Source organism: Poecilia reticulata, chromosome 3 (assembly GCF_904066995.2).
Source record: "Poecilia reticulata chromosome 3, P_reticulata-male-v2, whole genome shotgun sequence".
Classification (NCBI taxonomy): Eukaryota; Metazoa; Chordata; class Actinopteri; order Cyprinodontiformes; family Poeciliidae; genus Poecilia; species Poecilia reticulata.
The window spans coordinates 35,476,032-35,496,565 of NC_088832.1; the positions used below are offsets into that span (position 1 = coordinate 35,476,032).

Below are 20,534 nucleotides of genomic sequence, written 5' to 3' on the forward strand. Positions count from 1 at the left end.
AAAAAAGAAACAGATTCACTCATAGAAAGAAATATTCCCCTGCAGGTTTTAAACCTGACATAATAAACATTTCCTAAAATTTATCAGCAGGTTCCAGAATAATTAAATCCAACCTGATGTGGACAAATTCAACAGTCTGTGGGACAAGAATAATAAACAGTGACAGAATAAACTCTGAGGTCGGGTTTCGTAAGCCTGATGTTATTTTTAATTAGCTGGAGAGCCTGGTAACCGCCTCCATATGGCATGTAACACCTGATGAATCCAGCGGGTGGCAGCAGTGCTGCAGGCTTCTCATGTGAACTGCAGAAGAAGAAGGCGCATCAGTGGCGGGTTCTCTGGTTCTCTGGCGCTGCAGCTCATCGAAAGGTACATTAAAGTTTCATTTCACAGAGTTTTAGTTCTCTCAAGGCTCTTCTCCGGGTCAAGACTGAAAGTTTTATTAGTTTCAGGTCTTCTCTGGCCGCCGCTGGTATTTATTTCAGCACATTTATCCGCAGTTTGTGTCTAAATTAGCATTATTCAGCAGCCAGACAAAGACTTAACAGCTTCCTGTCTTCTGTATTGAGACGAGGTATCGGAACTTACCCAAATATCGGTTCTGTGTCCGGTTAACACGTTACTCTGTTTGTTTTGTTGTTTATTTTTGTGTGTTTACCGCCTTCACCGTTACTTCTTCTGGAGACTCTCCATCGGTGTATTACCGCCCTCTACAGTGAAGGAAGGGAATTACAGTGTAAAAACCAGATGAGCGTTTTCTCTGGTTGAAACCAGGAAGTTATTTGATTTACGCAAAAATAACTGAGCACATAAGATAACAATAAAATAAAAGATGAATAATATTATTTATTTTTATTTAATCTTCATTTTACAGAGATATATGCCTATGGAGATTTAAAAAAAGCTTTTTAAGGCAGTCCTGGCAAAGAGGCAGCAACAAATAAAAAATTATAAAATAAACAGCACATAAAATTAGACTACAAAATAAAACAATGTAGATAAATAAAATATATTGACTAAAAGTATGAAATATAGTAATAAACATTTTATGGAGGTGGATATATAATAAATATTACAAAGAAATAATAATATATAAACTAAGCATATAAAATAAATTAAATGTAAGAAAATTATTAAATAAATTATATAAAATAATACAATTAATAAATGTAAAACTATTTTTGTGGAGGTTATATAATAATTTTAAAAATTAATAAATGAAGCACAAATATTATAAAATAAAGATCAAACAGATAAATGAATAATGTAATATTTAAATATGTAAAACATTAATTAAAAGAGCATAATATGTAAATTATATGAATGAAACTGGAGCTGCACAACATACAGAGAACTAGTTACTGATATCGTGACTCCATATTCATGTTTTCCTCGTATTTCATCATTTTCTCATCATTTCTAGCATCTCATCCATCAACAGGTCAGATATTATCGACTCCGTTTGTTTGCGTCATATTTATTCCAGATGGTTCCAAATACTGTGATTAAACATAAAAACCGTAAATACTCAGCGTAGCAGTTTAAACCTTGAAGCTGATGACAGATGCTTGTTTTCTCTCAGCATTCAGTCGCCATGACGGAGCAGCAGGACGACGGGATGAGCGACTTGTCCGTCTTGGAGGATGAAGCCTTCCCTCCTCTTCCTCCCCCTCTGTCCCCTGGAGCGGCTCAGTCGCAGGTCGACCCGTTTGGAGAAGGTGAGAGTTCGTTTCTAAACGTCCGCCGGGTTGAACGTGACCATCTGGTGACGGACGGCCGCCTGTCGTTGTGCCGCAGCCGAGGAAGGCGAGGCGTCCAAGCTGGCCGACGTTCCGGCTGCCAAGAGGAGAGGAGTGAAGAGGCCGCAGCCGAAGCTGGACTCCCAGAGGTTCCCGTCTTCACAGCGGGTTTCTTTCCTCCGGTGGAAAATCCAGACGCTCATGGTGTCGTTTCCTCTCAGGCTCATTTCAGACAGAGGACTGCCGGCTCTGCGGACCTTGTTCTCTAACGCTCGCTTCAAGGGCAAAGGTCACGAGGTGAGGAACGAGGTTTGATTAGTCATCATTGAGCTAAAAAATAAGCATCTTAAAGGGCCAGTACCATGGAAAACAGGCTTTTAGATCTTTCATTCATGCTGTAAAGTTTTTCCTTCATCAAAAACAAACCTGCAGTGTTGCTTTGATTCTGTCATGTTTCAGAAATCCTTTAATCTCCATGGCAACCATTCAGTTACAAAACGCCTTGGTGGACCAAGCCCCGCCTTCGAGGCGCAGCTCCTCCCCCACTCAGCTCCTTCAGACTAGCCAGCAGCAATTAGCAACCAGCTGCTGAGCTCATTATAGCAGCTGCTGCTGGTAGAAACATTAAGGGGTTAACAGAGGAGCCATGTTGGGACGACTTCCTGGAGGCGGAGCTTCAGGAAGAGCAGGAGTTTCTTAAAGAGACAGAGGCCCAATTTCAAGGCGCCAAATTACAAAGTCAAATTTTTATAACAGTTGAAAATAACAGTTATGCTATAAAACGTAATTATTATAAAATACACAACAAGTTCTCCATATCCAGCTGTTGGGTCTAAAATGCCTCAGCTATAACGGGCTTTGTTCTGATCACACGTTTAATTGAATCCTCTTTGCTTCTGCTGGGCGTCTGGACCGGACCGGTTCTGGCCAGGCGGAGGACCTGCGGCTGCTCATGCAGAAGATGGAGAACTGGGCCCACCGGCTCTTCCCCAAACTGCAGTTTGAAGATTTCATCGACAGGGTGGAGAAGCTGGGCAGCAAGAAGGAGGTTCAGGTGGGCTGAAGCAGGGAGGGAGACGTCCTCTGTGCAGGGCGGGTTCTAACGGGTTCTAACGGGTTCCTCCTCTCCGCCGCAGACCTGCCTCAAACGGATCCGACTGGACATGCCCCTCACTGACCAAGACTTCATGGACAAACCAGGTGAGACGGGCTGGACCTTCAGGGGCGTCGCAGTGGCTAATGTTCACCGGGCCAGATTTAAAAAGTGTTTTTTCTCATATGAAAATCAGTCCATTTTAAATAGCTGTGACCTTTAACCCCTGATGGACGAGTGAAGCTAATTAGCTTCTACCTCCTTCACAGGAGATGTATAAATATTACCAATGTTGGTTGATGCGTCTGCCTCATCATAATGTTGCTATTTGAAGTGCTGTGATGCCCTCTAGTGGTTGGAGTTTAAACTACATCAGCCAGAAACTGATAAACTCAGTAAATAATCTTTATTATTTGAATTTCTAATTAGCACCATGGCTAATTAGCATTGCAGCTAATTAGCACCGCAGCTAATTAGCATTGCAGCTAATTAGCACCATAGCTAATTAGCATTGCTCTGGATCTGAGGTGATTTCTCCGTTTCCAGGATCGGAGGAGCTGCCGGCTGGATTCCAGGATCCCGATCCGTTCATCAGCCGGGCCTCCTTTACCGATCCTCCAGGTCCGGTCCACTCCACCCCGGCTCTGGCTCCGGTTCCGGCTCCTCCCTCCCTGAATGAGGAGCAGCGCCGACGGATGGAGCAGAACCGGCATCGAGCGCTGGAGAGGCGACTGGCCCGGCAGCGGCAGACAGGTGAGACGGTTCCGCCCAGAACCACTAGAGGGCGCTCAGAACCCGGCCGAAAAATGCTTCAGGAAGTTTGTCTGTTTCCTCAGATCCCTCAGCGCCCCAGGCTGACATGGCGCCCTCAACAGGAAGTGACCTCACAGCAGATCTCAACGGGTCTACTGAGCAGAACCAGAAGCCAGGAGAACATCTGGACCCGGATCTGTCCGGCAGCACAAAGACTCCTCCAGCTGAGGTTCCTGAACCCGACCCTCCAGCAGAACTTCCTGCTGAGGAGAAGAAAGAAAGGAGTCCAAGCTCCCAACCCTGAGGTGTGTCAAAAACTGGATCTCTGCAACAGAACCTTCTACCAGAACCAAACTACAGAACCTTACCGGTTCCTGAGCGGGAGCCTGAGAAAGTTTAAACCTGGATGTTTCTGTTCTGGTCCAGGGCAGAGGAGTGGACTGTAACTAGGAAACAACCAAAACGGGCCGGTTCTGTGTTCGAGTTATTTTAATATAAAAATGTCTGATTATAATAAACAGTTGATTTTAATGAAACCGGGTCAGAGTTCATGTTCTGATGCTGAACCGTTTTCCCTCCAGAACCAGAACATTTCTACCAAAACGAGCTAAAATCAGTTCCCACATCTCATCTGCTGGTTTCTGTCGGCTCTGGACCGTCGGGTCAGAACCTCACGAGTCGCTCTGTGGCGGCTCGTCCTCTACGCCGTGACGGCGCCGGCCCGCGCGGCGGCGGCGTCTGGGTCCATCAGCGCCAGCTCCCGGATCTCCTCCAGCAGCGAGTACAGGTTGGGGGTTCTGCTCTGCCGGAACTCCCGCTCCTCCTTGGAGAGTTCGGGTCGGCGCGCCGCCTTCTCCTGCGCCTCCCCGGCCAGCCGCACCACCTCCTGCACCAGCTGGCTGCGGCGCGGCGAGCCGGGCCGCTGCGGCGCCGCGCCGAGGTGCGGCTGGTTGCTGATGACCTGCAGGGTCAGCGTGTCGGCGTGGCAGCTGGTGGAGAGGACGGAGACCCGGACCTGGAGACGGGACGGAGAGAGTTCTGACCGTCTGGAATATTAAAGCTTTATTCTGAAGATACGCTTGACCTTTGACCCCAAGTCCCAGTGTGGCTCATTATAATGACTATTACATCTTTTTTTAGGTAACTGTGTCACAGCAATTACAGTCCTACAAACACAAAAACTGCTCTTGAAAAAGGTTCCATGTGTGAAACGTTTCTTCAGGACACCAGACGCACTAAGCAGCTTGAGCTGCAGACGGTAACCATGGTTTCACATTAACTGGAGGAAATATTAAAACCATCAATCCTGACAGGACGTTTTTTGTGGGGCTTAAACATCATTAACTGGAATTTATTGTGACAATAATGAATTAAAACTCTTATAAGAAACTCAACATGATAAATACGGTAAACTGCTCTGCTGACTGGATGAACTTCAAACCCAAAAACAGTTAAATTGATCTTATCCCCTACTCCAACATCTCTACTCGGCTTTCTAACCAAACAGATTTAAAGAGGGGCAGCAAAAGCAAATGAGGCGGATTAGCAGCAGATGGTGTCATCCAGGATGTTACTGTGGAAGATCAGATATTGAGCTGCTAGCATGTTAAGTCAGAGGCCTCTTTAGAGTCGCTGCAACACTGACTGCTACAGGAGCTGCGTTTCCATTGACCATATATTTGTACAACCATTTCAAAAGTGAAGTTGCTTAATGGAAACTTTGAAACAAACTTTTGTTTTTGGATTAAAAGGTTTTGGCTCCAGGATCATCAGAGCTCTAACTGTGTTTGGTCAAAACCCGGAACGACCCCCTGCTGTTGGGTCAGCGCAGCGCTCGGCTCACCGTGATGTGGTGAAACAGCCTGAAGGTGGCGCTGCCACGGCCAGACATGGTGGTGATGTGGTCCGAGTGGCGGCGGACGGAGCCGCTCTGCCACTCACAGGTACCGTCTGGGCCGGCCGTCACCACCAGGCCCTCCTTGTTCCTCACGTAGACGGGACCCTTCACTCCGTACCTGTGAAAACAGCAGCAGCACACCTGGAGTCAGAGCTCCGCTGTGGGGGCCGTTTTAAAGTAACGGCTATAATATCACTTATTTAGAACCTGCTGCAAGTAAAAAAAGTTTTTTTAAAGTAAAGTTTTCACCCTTTTACTTCATAAACCACAGTTTCAAAGTAAGTATTTAGTTAGAAAGCTAAATATTTATATGCTAACTAGTTAGCTTGAAGCTAAATAATTTACTCTAAAATAAACATTTTCATAGCAAGTTCCATATTTAGTTTCAAGCTAAATGTTTGGCTTGCAAGTAAATATTTTTATTGAGCAAGATAAATATTCATTTAGGAAAATACATAGATTGCTAACTACATACAAAGTTAGCAAGTTAAGCATTTAGTTTGATACTAAATATTTATCCTGCTAGCTAAATAGTTAGCTTGAAACTTAATATTACTTAGTAACTTACCTTAAGTTTTGGAGCCAAAAACTTAATATTTTTGGCTCCAAAGTAAATATTTTGTAAATTTAGTTTCAAGCCGTTTAGCTGACTAGCTAAACACTTAGCCTCTCACTCAATTTTTAACATGCAAGATATATATTGAGCTTAAACTAAATGTTTAGCTTAACAATAAATTTAGCTGGCCAAATGAATAATTAGGTTGCTAGCTAAATAGTTAGCTTGAAACTAAATTTTTAGCTAGCAACCTATATGTGCTATATTTAACTTGCTTACTACATATTTGGCTAGCAAGTTAAATATTTAGTTTAACTGACATAAATGAATGAATAATGTGAAAAATGAATCCCCGATGAAACCGTGAAGCAAAATCTGTAAAATTGAGTCCATTGCATTTGGTGGGACCCAACTTGACAGAAGTCATGCTACCAAGAAAAAAGTTCCTGAGGCTCCAGCATGGCGGTGGCAGAATCATGCTGAGGAAATGTTCTGCTGCCACTGGAACAGCAGACCAATGGAGGAAGAGTTCCTTACTCTGGAATGAAGACCAGCACGCCGTTGTCCCTGATGGAGTAGATGATGGCGTCGGCCACGCAGCGCGGGTCCGTCTCCGGGTCGCGCTCTTTGAAGAAGAGGCACTGGAAGAGTCCGGTGGAAAGGTTCTGGGCTCGCTGGGCCGCCTGCCGGCGTCACAACAACTCAGACGACATTCAGGAAGCACAGAGCCGCCCCGACCCGACCCAACAAGCCGCTCACCCGGTTCCTGCTGTTGATGTGCTCCGCCAGCTCCTCCATGTCTTTGTTGCCGGCCGGCGGCTTGCCAGGCTCCGCCCCCCGCTCCAGCTGCAGCGCGGCGGTCAGCAGGCGGTGCACCACCATGTCGGCGTAGCGGCGGATCGGGGAGGTGAAGTGAGTGTAGCGGTCCAGAGCCAGACCTGACGAGCAGAAAGGAGCCAATCAGGAAGAGCCTAGCAAACTGCTTCCTGAAGACCAACAGCAACTGGTTTACCGTAGTGGTAGAACTGGTTTACCGTAGTGGTAGAACTGGTTTACCGTAGTGGTAGAACTGGTTTTGGTAGAACTGGTTTACCGTAGTGGTAAAACTGGTTTAACTGGTTTACCATAGTGGTAGAACTGGTTTACCGTAGTGGTAGAACTGGTTTAACTGGTTTACCGTAGTGGTAGAACTGGTTTACCGTAGTGGTAGAACTGGTTTAACTGGTTTACCGTAGTGGTAGAACTGGTTTACCGTAGTGGTAGAACTGGTTTACCGTAGTGGTAAAACTGGTTTAACTGGTTTACCATAGTGGTAGAACTGGTTTACCATAGTGGTAAAACTGGTTTACCGTAGTGGTAGAACTGGTTTAACTGGTTTACCGTAGTGGTAGAACTGGTTTACCGTAGTGGTAGAACTGGTTTACCGTAGTGGTAGAACTGGTTTACCATAGTGGTAGAACTGGTTTAACTGGTTTACCATAGTGGTAGAACTGGTTTACCGTAGTGGTAGAACTGGTTTACCGTAGTGGTAAAACTGGTTTACCGTAGTGGTAGAACTGGTTTACCGTAGTGGTAAAACTGGTTTACCGTAGTGGTAAAACTGGTTTACCGTAGTGGTAGAACTGGTTTACCGTAGTGGTAAAACTGGTTTAACTGGTTTACCATAGTGGTAGAACTGGTTTACCATAGTGGTAGAACTGGTTTACCATAGTGGTAGAACTGGTTTAACTGGTTTACCATAGTGGTAGAACTGGTTTACCGTAGTGGTAGAACTGGTTTACCATAGTGGTAAAACTGGTTTAACTGGTTTACCATAGTGGTAAAACTGGTTTACCATAGTGGTAGAACTGGTTTAACTGGTTTACCATAGTGGTAGAACTGGTTTAACTGGTTTACCATAGTGGTAAAACTGGTTTACCGTAGTGGTAAAACTGGTTTACCGTAGTGGTAGAACTGGTTTACCGTAGTGGTAAAACTGGTTTAACTGGTTTACCATAGTGGTAAAACTGGTTTACCATAGTGGTAGAACTGGTTTAACTGGTTTACCATAGTGGTAGAACTGGTTTTGGTAGAACTGGTTTACCGTAGTGGTAGAACTGGTTTTGGTAGAACTGGTTTACCGTAGTGGTAGAACTGGTTTTGGTAGAACTGGTTTACCGTAGTGGTAAAACTGGTTTAACTGGTTTACCATAGTGGTAGAACTGGTTTACCGTAGTGGTAGAACTGGTTTACTGTAGTGGTAAAACTGGTTTAACTGGTTTACCATAGTGGTAAAACTGGTTTACCATAGTGGTAGAACTGGTTTAACTGGTTTACCATAGTGGTAGAACTGGTTTTGGTAGAACTGGTTTACCGTAGTGGTAGAACTGGTTTTGGTAGAACTGGTTTACCGTAGTGGTAGAACTGGTTTTGGTAGAACTGGTTTACCGTAGTGGTAAAACTGGTTTAACTGGTTTACCATAGTGGTAGAACTGGTTTACCATAGTGGTAGAACTGGTTTAACTGGTTTACCATAGTGGTAGAACTGGTTTACCGTAGTGGTAGAACTGGTTTACCGTAGTGGTAGAACTGGTTTAACTGGTTTACCATAGTGGTAGAACTGGTTTACCGTAGTGGTAGAACTGGTTTACCGTAGTGGTAAAACTGGTTTACCGTAGTGGTAGAACTGGTTTACCGTAGTGGTAAAACTGGTTTAACTGGTTTACCATAGTGGTAGAACTGGTTTACCATAGTGGTAGAACTGGTTTACCATAGTGGTAGAACTGGTTTAACTGGTTTACCATAGTGGTAGAACTGGTTTACCGTAGTGGTAGAACTGGTTTACCATAGTGGTAGAACTGGTTTAACTGGTTTACCATAGTGGTAAAACTGGTTTACCGTAGTGGTAAAACTGGTTTACCGTAGTGGTAGAACTGGTTTTGGTAGAACTGGTTTACCGTAGTGGTAGAACTGGTTTACCATAGTGGTAGAACTGGTTTACCGTAGTGGTAAAACTGGTTTAACTGGTTTACCATAGTGGTAAAACTGGTTTACCGTAGTGGTAGAACTGGTTTACCGTAGTGGTAGAACTGGTTTACCGTAGTGGTAGAACTGGTTTTGGTAGAACTGGTTTACCGTAGTGGTAAAACTGGTTTACCGTAGTGGTAGAACTGGTTTTGGTAGAACTGGTTTACCGTAGTGGTAAAACTGGTTTAACTGGTTTACCATAGTGGTAGAACTGGTTTACCATAGTGGTAGAACTGGTTTACCATAGTGGTAGAACTGGTTTAACTGGTTTACCATAGTGGTAGAACTGGTTTACCGTAGTGGTAGAACTGGTTTACCATAGTGGTAGAACTGGTTTAACTGGTTTACCATAGTGGTAAAACTGGTTTACCGTAGTGGTAGAACTGGTTTACCGTAGTGGTAGAACTGGTTTTGGTAGAACTGGTTTACCGTAGTGGTAGAACTGGTTTACCATAGTGGTAGAACTGGTTTACCGTAGTGGTAGAACTGGTTTACCGTAGTGGTAGAACTGGTTTACCATAGTGGTAGAACTGGTTTACCGTAGTGGTAAAACTGGTTTAACTGGTTTACCGTAGTGGTAGAACTGGTTTACCGTAGTGGTAGAACTGGTTTACCGTAGTGGTAGAACTGGTTTACCTGGTAGAACTGGTTTACCGTAGTGGTAGAACTGGTTTACCGTAGTGGTAGAACTGGTTTACCATAGTGGTAGAACTGGTCCTCAGGCTGAGCACCAGTGGAGAAGTACACGGCCTGGGACATGGCCTGGGTGGCCATCATTCTGAGGAGCCTGTTCACCAGCGGGTCCTCGGGGTCCACGGCTCGGTCCAGAGAGTCGGCCAAGGCCTTGTTGGTCCTGCAGGAGCAGAGTCAGAACATCCATCAAACTCCTCCCTTGCTGCTGGTCTCCACCTCCAGCCAGGCGGTGAGCCGGCAGACGGGTGGGGAGCGGACCAGAACCCACCTGGTGTCGATGGAGAACCCCCTGGCCCGGGCCGTGTCCACCAGCTGGCCGAACAGCTCCTGGCGTGGCGGCGGGTGACGCCTCAGCAGGGCCTGGTAGGGGAAGGCCTCCTGGATCTTGCGCGCCACCCAGTGGTTGGCGTAGATCATGCACTCCGCCACGGTCTCATGGACCTCCAGGGGCTGGCGAGGAACCAGCGCCGTGATGTTCTTGTCCTGGTCCAGCTGGGCTCGGACCTGTGGAGGAGGAGCGAGCAACGTGTGAATCACCAGGACAGAACCGGATCGTTCTTCTTCTGCTGGAGAAAAACGTTCAAAATGAAGGTTGACCTTCTGCTACTGGGTTCAAACCAGAATCATTTTGGGTCGATGCTTCACCACAGGTCCTCAACGTGGAGGTACGTTTCTGATTCATATAGTTTTTGTTTATTGTTTTTGAAATTCAAAGTTATGTCTTTAAATACCGATTATCTGCTAGGCCTGGAAACAGAGCGACAGATGCACCGCCACCCGGTGGTGTCACTCGGTATTACAACTCAATAAATAAAACGATGTGATCACAAATCATTTTATCAGTTTGTTGCAAGTTGGATTCATGTTGCTGTGTGTTTTGAGTTAAAAACAAAGTAAATATATGAAATGTATTGTCGGTACCTCCACCCCCTCCAGCTCCAGCGCTCCTCCTCGGTCCCTCTGAGCCCGCAGGTGTCTGGCGATGTGCGTCAGCGTCTCCAGCGCCTGGAGGAGCTCGCTCAGCCTGGCGTCCCGCTCCTCCGGGTCGAGCCGGGCCAGCTCAGGAACCTGGGCCTCCTCCCCGTTCAGCAGCGCCTGGGCCAGCTCGTAGTGCAGCTGGTAGGAGGAGCGGATCAGGGTCCGGCCGAACCACACCTTGGTGACGGCCAGGCTCTGAGCGTCCAGCTCCCACATGACGCTCATGGCGTACCTGGAAACCAGAGGACGGCGTTGGGACTGACGGAGGCGGCGGTGAGCAGAGGAGCAGAGAGAACCGACCTGTCGACCCCGCCCAGCAGGGAGCAAAGGTCAGCGCTGAGGGCGGCAGGCAGCATGTCGTAGCGGCGGTCCGCCAGGTAGTAGGTGGTGGATCTAAGAGGGAAACACGAACAGAGTAAAAAAGTATTTGTTAAAAAGTCTGAGTACTGAGTGACTGATTAGAAATAATTTAATATTTAAAAATTACGTCATCAGATTACAAAGTGGAAATTTTGTTATTTTAAGGATCAAAATGAATTTATATAAATAAATAAATATTTTTCAAATCAATCTCTTTAAATAAAAAACTGAAACTTCAACAGAACTCCAGCAGTTTGTCTGAGTGACCGCTGCGTTACATTAGCTGCTGCTAGCTAACCTAGCTCCGCCGGTTCCGGACTCCTACCTGGACCGGGCCTCCAGGTCGGTGAGCGATCCCTCCCTGACGAAGTGCGTGACGTCGGCGATGTGGACGCCCAGCTCCAGGAGCTTCCCGCCGGCCAGGCGCCGCAGCGACAGCGCGTCGTCCACGTCCTCGCAGCCCCGCGGGTCGATGCTGAACACCAGGTGGGTCTGCCTCAGGTCCCGGCGCGCCGCCGCCTCGGCCGGATCCGCCGCCCACGGTTTCTCCGGGGAATTCACCGGCATCTCCCTGAGCTGCCACACCACAGGGAGACATCCCGCTCAGATCGATGGCGCCCGGCCAGCAGCTGACCGCCGGTTCCGATCTCCACCTGGGCTTCGGAGAACGGCGGCACGTGGATGCAGTTCTCCATCAGGACCGTCTGGACCTCCGTCTCCAGCTCCCCGGCCCGGCCCAGAACCCGCACGCTGTGTCCGTTGGGGTAGAGCGACGTGCTGGGCCACGAGTCGATCCGAACCACCACCCTGTGGTCCTGCAGGGGAACCGAACCGGACCGGCTGATTTCAGAACCCAAATCCCAACATTTACACCGGAGCTTCCTTCCTGTTTACACAACCAGCTTTAATCACTAATGGTTTCTTTTCCTGACTGGGCTGACATGACCTTTGACCTTTAGTCTATACAGTCTGGGATGTAGCTGAACCTGCTGGAGGTCCACTCAGCTTAAATTAGGATTAAATATCTAGAGTGAAACCAGAAGTAAATCTGGATTTAATCCAGAATAAAACTAGGATTAAAACCATAAATTAACGACGTCTGAACCAGTTTAAACCAGTTTAAACCAGTTTAAACCAGAATAAACTGGAGTAAAACTAGAATTAAATACTAGATAAACCATAACAACTCAGATTAAAACTGGATTTAAACATCAACTGAACCAGAACTAAACTCAATAATCAAATTGATGATATCAGAATGAAACCAGGATTAGACTAGGATTAAAACTCAGTAACCAAACAAGAATAATCCCAGGTTTAATCCCAGGTTTAAAACTGGTATCACCACCAAAACTAAACCAGAATAAAAGGTTTTGTCGCCATGGTAACAGGCATAACGAGCAGATGTTTTCTGGTTCTGTAAGCGGACCGGACCTGCAGCGCGTCGGCCTGCTGGGTGCTGATCCGGACCTTGGGGATCCGGCGGTCCCAGGGGACGGCCAGGACGCGCTGGGCGGCCCGGCTCTGGGCCTGCGCCGCGTCCCGGGGGGGAAAGGTCACCACGTAGTCCCTCCAGTTCCTCTGCAGGATCCCCACAACGCGACCTGCCGGGGTCAGAGGTCAGAACCCGCACAGACCCACACGGCCGGCCCGGCAGAACCCCCCACCACCTGTCGGCATGGGCTTGGTCTCGTCGTCGTCGCCGCTCCGCTCGTCCGCCGGCCCGTCGCTCAGAGCCGTGACCTTCCCTCGCCACTCGGCCTTCGGCAGCAGCTCCACCGCCACCAGGTCGCCGTGCACGGCCCGGTTCCGGCTCTTAGAACCCGCCACCAGCACGCCGGCGCTCAGGTCTGAGGCAGGAGGAGAGGAGGAGTGACCTCAGAGCTTCACCTGGAGGGACTCACCTGACCTCAGCGACCTTCACCTGGGCTCTTGGAGGACAAACCGTCGCTGGTGACGAAGGCTTCGTTCTGAGCGCGGTGTTTGCTCACGTTCAGGGTTCCCTGCAGGACAAACGGTCCAATCAGGAGCTCCATCAGCACATCCTGGACCAGAATACCTGCAGGCCCAGACCTGGACGAAGCGTCCGGACTTGATCCCGGCCTCCAGAACCGGAGCAGGTAAATGTTCTGGGAACTCCCTCTGTGAGCCGTCGGCCTCCTTCTCCTGCAGCGCCTGGCGGACGGATCCGTACAGATCCTGGGCGGCCTGCAGCGCCGGCCAGAAGCTCTGCAGGTACTCCTGGAAATTAAGAACGTGGAGGTGAGCGTCGCACCTGGGTGGTTGCTACGGCGACAGGAGACACCCCCACCTGGACGCCGATGACGTAGACTCCGGAGTTGAGGCTGCTGAACCGGGACACGGCGTCCAGGTCCTCAGTGATCATCACCAGGTTCATCATCCCAGCCAGGTGGTTGTAGTACCACACAGCGGCGGCGTACACACACCTACACACACACACACACACACACACACACACACACACACACACACACACATCATTAGCAGTAGCTAACGCCACTGGCTGGAGCCAGCTCTAATAGCTGGAGCTATCACCATTACCTGAAGCTAACGCCGTTATGTAGAGCTAACTATATTAGCTAGAGCTAACACCATTAGCAGAAGCTAACATTAGCTCATCGTGGATCCCTTTAAGTTGGACTTAAACCTTTTATTCTGTAATCCTAAACTGTGTTTACAGTAAACTCTGACCTGAACAGGTTGCTGGTTCTGGGGTCACCTGGGGGTCACCTGGGGGGACTCACCTGGTCTGCCATTTCTCCTGGCTCTCTCCTTTCTCTCGGGGGCAGTAGGAGAACTCCTGGAACTCGTTGGCAAACAGGACGCAGTCATGCCGCGGGTCTTTCAGCAGGTTCCTCAGACGGTTGTAGAACCTGCAGAGGAGCAGAACTCTGGCATGTTTCGGGTTCTTCTAGTAAAAAATAACAGATTTTAGACAAAAAAAAAACTCCATCAACAAGCTACAGCTCCCCCTGGTGGACCCTGGAAAATGACATCTGGCACACATTTTTTCCTTCCACTCAACTTTCTAGGAAAATATTCTTGGACACTGAACTCAGATTCTATTTGCCGACTGAGAGGGAGACATTCTGGGTGAATCTGGGGCCGGAGGAGGTCAAAGGTCACCGCTGCGCGCTGTTCTGGACCTGCAGCTCCCTCACCTAACGGCACATTAATGATGCAGCATTTCCCTCCACCAAGTCAGCAGAAACCAGAACCGAACCGCAGTGGAAGTGCGGGTCAGGCAGGGTTCCTTATTAACGGCGGGTCACAGCTGAGTCAGCAGAACCGGGTCTAATGAGGCCGACCCGGCAGAGTTCTGCAGGGATAGAAAAGGTGATCCAGGAGCAGCGAGGCTGCTGAGTCAGCGGGAGTTATGGAGGTTTGGGCTGGTTCTGGTTCGGTTCTCCTACCTGCGGCCCTTGCTGTGCAGAGCTTGACAAGCCGTCTGCGTGAACACGACCCCCTGCAGCTCCACCAGCTCCAGAACCTCCAGGTAGTTCAGCACCACCTCGGCGTCCGGAACCACGTAGTGGGTCAGGTCTCCGGACAGAACTTTACCATCTGGGTCAGAAAAAAAACATCACAGATCTAAAATAAACTGGAGAAAATAATGAAAAATCGATGTGGATCAGAGGAAACCCTCGTTGGTTGGTGGTTCTGGACTCTGACGGGCTGCCTGTATGTGAAAGGTTCTGCAGGTTCTGATTGGTTCTGTGGGTCCGGGTCATGGTGTAATTTTTAAATGGACGGACGTTTGTTGGATGATGGATGGATGGTTGTTGGATGTTAGATGGATGATGGATGGATGGTTGTTGGATGTTAGATGGTTGTTGGATGTTAGATGGATGTTAGATGGATGATGGATGGATGGTTGTTGGATGTTAGATGGATGATGGATGGATGGTTGTTGGATGTTAGATGGATGGATGGTTGTTGGATGTTAGATGGATGGATGGTTGTTGGATGGATGGTTGTTGGATGTTAGATGGATGATGGATGGATGGTTGTTGGATGTTAGATGGATGATGGATGGATGGTTGTTGGATGATGGATGGATGGATGGTTGTTGGATGTTAGATGGATGTTAGATGGATGATGGATGGATGGTTGTTGGATGTTAGATGGATGATGGATGGATGGTTGTTGGATGTTAGATGGATGGATGGTTGTTGGATGTTAGATGGATGTTAGATGGATGATGGATGGATGGTTGTTGGATGTTAGATGGATGATGGATGGATGGTTGTTGGATGTTAGATGGATGATGGATGGATGGTTGTTGGATGATGGATGGATGGATGGTTGTTGGATGTTAGATGGATGGATGGTTGTTGGATGTTAGATGGATGATGGATGGTTGTTGGATGATGGATGGATGGATGGTTGTTGGATGTTAGATGGATGGATGGTTGTTGGATGTTAGATGGATGATGGATGGATGGTTGTTGGATGTTAGATGGATGTTAGATGAATGATGGATGGATGGTTGTTGGATGTTAGATGGATGGATGGTTGTTGGATGTTAGATGGATGATGGATGGATGGTTGTTGGATGTTAGATGGATGATGGATGGATGGTTGTTGGATGTTAGATGGATGATGGATGGATGGTTGTTGGATGTTAGATGGATGGATGGTTGTTGGATGTTAGATGGATGTTGTATGATGGATGGATGGTTGTTGGATGATGGATGGATGTTAGATGGATGATGGATGGATGGTTGTTGGATGTTAGATGGATGATGGATGGATGGTTGTTGGATGTTAGATGGATGATGGATGGATGGTTGTTGGATGTTAGATGGATGATGGATGGATGGTTGTTGGATGTTAGATGGATGATGGATGGATGTTGGATGATGGATGGATGTTGGATGATGGATGGATGTTAGATGGATGTTAGATGGATGTTAGATGGATGATGGATGGATGGTTGTTGGATGTTAGATGGATGGATGGTTGTTGGATGTTAGATGGATGTTAGATGGATGATGGATGGATGGTTGTTGGATGTTAGATGGATGGATGGTTGTTGGATGTTAGATGGATGATGGATGGATGGTTGTTGGATGTTAGATGGATGATGGATGGATGGTTGTTGGATGTTAGATGGATGATGGATGGATGGTTGTTGGATGTTAGATGGATGATGGATGGATGGTTGTTGGATGTTAGATGGATGGATGGTTGTTGGATGTTAGATGGATGATGGATGGATGTTGGATGATGGATGGATGTTGGATGATGGATGGATGTTAGATGGATGTTAGATGGATGATGGATGGATGGTTGTTGGATGTTAGATGGATGGATGGTTGTTGGATGTTAGATGGATGTTAGATGGATGATGGATGGATGGTTGTTGGATGTTAGATGGATGATGGATGGATGGTTGTTGGATGTTAGATGGATGATGGATGGATGGTTGTTGGATGTTAGATGGATGTTGGATGTTAGATGGATGATGGATGGATGGTTGTTGGATGTTAGATGGATGATGGATGGATGTTTGTTGGATGATGGATGGATGGTTGTTGGATGTTAGATGGATGATGGATGGATGTTGGATGTTAGATGGATGATGGATGGATGGTTGTTGGATGATGGATGGATGGATGGTTGTTTGATGTTAGATGGATGATGGATGGATGGATGGTTGTTGGATGTTAGATGGATGATGGATGGATGGTTGTTGGATGATGGATGGATGGTTGTTGGATGTTAGATGGATGTTAGATGGATGATGGATGGATGGTTGTTGGATGTTAGATGGATGTTAGATGGATGATGGATGGATGGTTGTTGGATGTTAGATGGATGTTAGATGGATGATGGATGGATGGTTGTTGGATGTTAGATGGATGTTAGATGGATGATGGATGGATGGTTGTTGGATGATGGATGGATGGATGGTTGTTGGATGTTAGATGGATGTTAGATGGATGATGGATGGATGGTTGTTGGATGTTAGATGGATGATGGATGGATGGTTGTTGGATGTTAGATGGATGTTAGATGGATGATGGATGGATGGTTGTTGGATGTTAGATGGATGATGGTTGTTGGATGTTAGATGGATGTTGGATGGATGGTTGTTGGATGATGGATGGATGGATGGTTGTTGGATGTTAGATGGATGTTAGATGGATGATGGATGGATGGTTGTTGGATGATGGATGGATGGATGGTTGTTTGATGTTAGATGGATGATGGATGGATGGTTGTTGGATGTTAGATGGATGATGGATGGATGGTTGTTGGATGTTAGATGGATGATGGATGGATGGTTGTTGGATGTTAGATGGATGTTAGATGGATGATGGATGGATGGTTGTTGGATGATGGATGGATGTTGGATGGATGGTTGTTGGATGATGGATGGATGGTTGTTGGATGTTAGATGGATGTTAGATGGATGATGGATGGATGGTTGTTGGATGATGGATGGATGGATGGTTGTTTGATGTTAGATGGATGATGGATGGATGGTTGTTGGATGTTAGATGGATGATGGTTGTTGGATGTTAGATGGATGTTGGATGGATGGTTGTTGGATGATGGATGGATGGATGGTTGTTGGATGTTAGATGGATGTTAGATGGATGATGGATGGATGGTTGTTGGATGATGGATGGATGGATGGTTGTTTGATGTTAGATGGATGATGGATGGATGGTTGTTGGATGTTAGATGGATGATGGATGGATGGTTGTTGGATGTTAGATGGATGATGGATGGATGGTTGTTGGATGTTAGATGGATGTTAGATGGATGATGGATGGATGGTTGTTGGATGATGGATGGATGGATGGTTGTTGGATGTTAGATGGATGGATGGTTGTTGGATGTTAGATGGATGATGGATGGATGGTTGTTGGATGTTAGATGGATGATGGTTGTTGGATGTTAGATGGATGTTGGATGGATGGTTGTTGGATGATGGATGGATGGTTGTTGGATGTTAGATGGATGTTAGATGGATGATGGATGGATGGTTGTTGGATGTTAGATGGATGATGGATGGATGGTTGTTGGATGTTAGATGGATGTTAGATGGATGTTGGATGTTAGATGGATGTTGGATGATGGATGGATGTTGGATGTTAGATGGATGGATGGTTGTTGGATGTTTGTTGGATGTTAGATGGATGTTAGATGGATGATGGATGTTAGATGGATGATGGATGGATGGTTGTTGGATGTTAGATGGATGTTGGATGTTAGATGGATGTTGGATGATGGATGGATGTTGGATGTTAGATGGATGGATGGTTGTTGGATGATGTTGGATGATGTTGGATGATGGATGGATGTTGGATGATGTTGGATGTTGGATGGATGTTGGATGATGTTGGATGTTGGATGGATGTTGGATGATGGATGGATGTTGGATGTTAGATGGATGGATGGTTGTTGGATGATGTTGGATGATGTTGGATGATGGATGGATGTTGGATGATGTTGGATGTTGGATGGATGTTGGATGATGTTGGATGTTGGATGGATGTTGGATGGATGTTGGATGATGTTGGATGATGTTGGATGATGGATGGATGTTGGATGATGTTGGATGTTGGATGGATGTTGGATGATGTTGGATGATGTTGGATGATGGATGGATGCCTCTAAATGGATCTAGAACTCTGAGGAAAACTTCCTGACTGATCGATCAACTTACTTATTGATTTCATTCAAACAGGAAATTTGATTTGACATTTTTGTCCGTCTACTTTTGGTTCCGGTCCGGACTGTGAGTCTTATCCTCCGGTCCGGACCAGAGATGTCCTACATGCCGTAGTGAACCCGGGCCTTCAGCAGAACCGAGCCCCCGCGGACCTCACCGTTCTCGCAGCCCGCCTGGCACAGCGCGCTGAAGCAGGGGACCCGCTCCCGCAGGTAGTGCTCCCGAACCACCCGAACCTTCCGGCCTCGGCTGCTCTTCAGGTGCAGAACCTTCTCGGTCTTGATCATCCTGAGGACGCCGCTGCGGAGCCGCGGCTCAACCAGGAACTCTCACATGTAAACAAGTCCGAATCAGGCGGACTCCAGGCAGGAAGCGCGTCATGATGTCATGACGCTCTACGCGCTCTGTTGCATTCAAGTGCTGTCGGATTGTCGGTCTTCCGAGTACGAACACTTGATCTCTGGTTTTTAGAAACAAAACATAATTAAAATAATAATTTTTAAAAAAGTGAAATAATTTAATAATTTTTTGAATAAAAATTTATTTTTAATGTTTGCCATATATTATAAAATGCATGTACCAAAGTAAAATATTTTGATTTTAATAATTGATTCCATTGATCAAATTTGTTGAGAAAATCCATCGCCATGTTGGAAATGTATTTCTTTTACTTTTTTCTTCTTTTTTTTTTACAGGAACGCTGTTTCCTTGGGTGTGATGTCAAAAACATTCCCAAGTTCCGAGGTAACTGGAATGCAGCATGTTTTCCCAATAAATACAATGTTGCTCATTTAGGGCAACTACTGTTTATGATTGACTAAAGTTGGATTAGCTAACTTTTTATGACGTATTCCAGTTGTAGTCAAAACTGTGAAATTCCAACTTCCCAGTTAGAAAAAAATCAGCTGGCACGACCCCCGAAGTCAGATTTTGGGAGTAACTCCGTGTACGACGACCTGTAAAGGCCAACTCCGCTTTTCAAAATGGCCGCTCCTGGCATCAACAGCAGAAGACTTGATTGAAATGTTGATTTTACAAGGAACACAGGTAAGAGATCGTCTGAAGTCAATGCTAAATGTGGCGTCTGCAGCTTTAAACTGTTAGTAATATTAGTTTGTGGAAAGTAAAGTTTGAAATTATGTTCGTAAGAAGCAACGTACCATATTTATTTACGTCGCCATGTTGAAATCCCGTAATTGTCTCCCACAACATATTAGGGTCATGGTAGATGGGAAGAAGGTGGCATAAATTTCCGCCAAAAAACAGAATTTATTGGATTAATCTCATAAATGTTCTGCAAAAAACATGGAAATGGCTGAGTTAGAAAAGTTGTACATTTCCTAGAAGAACGGGGGAAAAAACGAGGGAAATTTTGATCTTGGTAAAATGAAAATTTGCTAGAAAAAAATCTGAAATTTTTAGATTAATTTTCTAGAAAAAATTATGGAGTTTTCTGAGTTTCAAACGTCAAGCATATTTGACTTTTGGCAACTTTCGAAATTTTTTCTGAAAAATTTCTGAGCTTAATCTCAAAATTTCAGATTTTTTTCTTGCAATTTTTTTTAATTTTATTTTTGGAGCTCAGAAGTGTTCTTGTTTTTTCTAGAAGATTTCTGAGATTAATCTCAGAAAAAAATTTTTTTTTCTATCTACCCTAATATACCGTAATAATTATCAGACGCTTTAACAAAAAATAAATGGAAAACCCAGCTTTCCCGAAACTCACTGAACGCAGCATCTGTTCTTGGACG

The 20,534-nt window shown here is 46.2% G+C and overlaps 3 protein-coding genes across 4 annotated transcripts in view; 2 read left to right on the forward strand and 1 right to left on the reverse strand.

The window, feature by feature from the left end:
* The first annotated feature begins 155 nt into the window (after positions 1–155).
* Positions 156–4,121, forward strand: tipin (timeless interacting protein). The gene is given in 8 exon segments (XM_081605631.1): positions 156–369; positions 1,583–1,718; positions 1,798–1,888; positions 1,961–2,036; positions 2,671–2,793; positions 2,876–2,939; positions 3,379–3,642; positions 3,645–4,121. Coding segments are annotated over 8 exon segments (1,110 nt in total). The 5' UTR covers positions 156–258; the 3' UTR covers positions 3,890–4,121.
* dis3l (DIS3 like exosome 3'-5' exoribonuclease) lies at positions 4,057–19,162 on the reverse strand. The gene is made up of 18 exons (XM_081605618.1): positions 18,941–19,162; positions 14,510–14,660; positions 13,841–13,969; positions 13,387–13,522; positions 13,149–13,316; positions 13,000–13,078; positions 12,746–12,925; positions 12,510–12,679; positions 11,729–11,890; positions 11,401–11,651; positions 11,016–11,108; positions 10,659–10,947; positions 10,006–10,241; positions 9,743–9,897; positions 6,798–6,976; positions 6,576–6,721; positions 5,429–5,600; positions 4,057–4,600 (listed from the first exon to the last, which is right to left on the reverse strand). Exons 1-18 carry the CDS (start codon positions 19,068–19,070, stop codon positions 4,286–4,288), a joined length of 3,141 nt encoding a protein of 1,046 aa, XP_081461744.1. The 5' UTR covers positions 19,071–19,162; the 3' UTR covers positions 4,057–4,285.
* Positions 19,163–19,516: 354 nt separating this feature from the next.
* LOC103460131 (multiple epidermal growth factor-like domains protein 11) overlaps positions 19,517–20,534 on the forward strand; it is a 114,993-nt gene continuing 113,975 nt past the window's right edge. Inside the window, exon 1 of one of the 2 annotated variants that reach the window (XM_081605650.1) lies at positions 19,517–19,830. The gene's annotated coding sequence lies outside the window, so the exon portion shown is untranslated. The remainder of the gene's footprint in view (positions 19,831–20,534) is intronic. The other variant, XM_081605652.1, reaches the window with a different exon arrangement.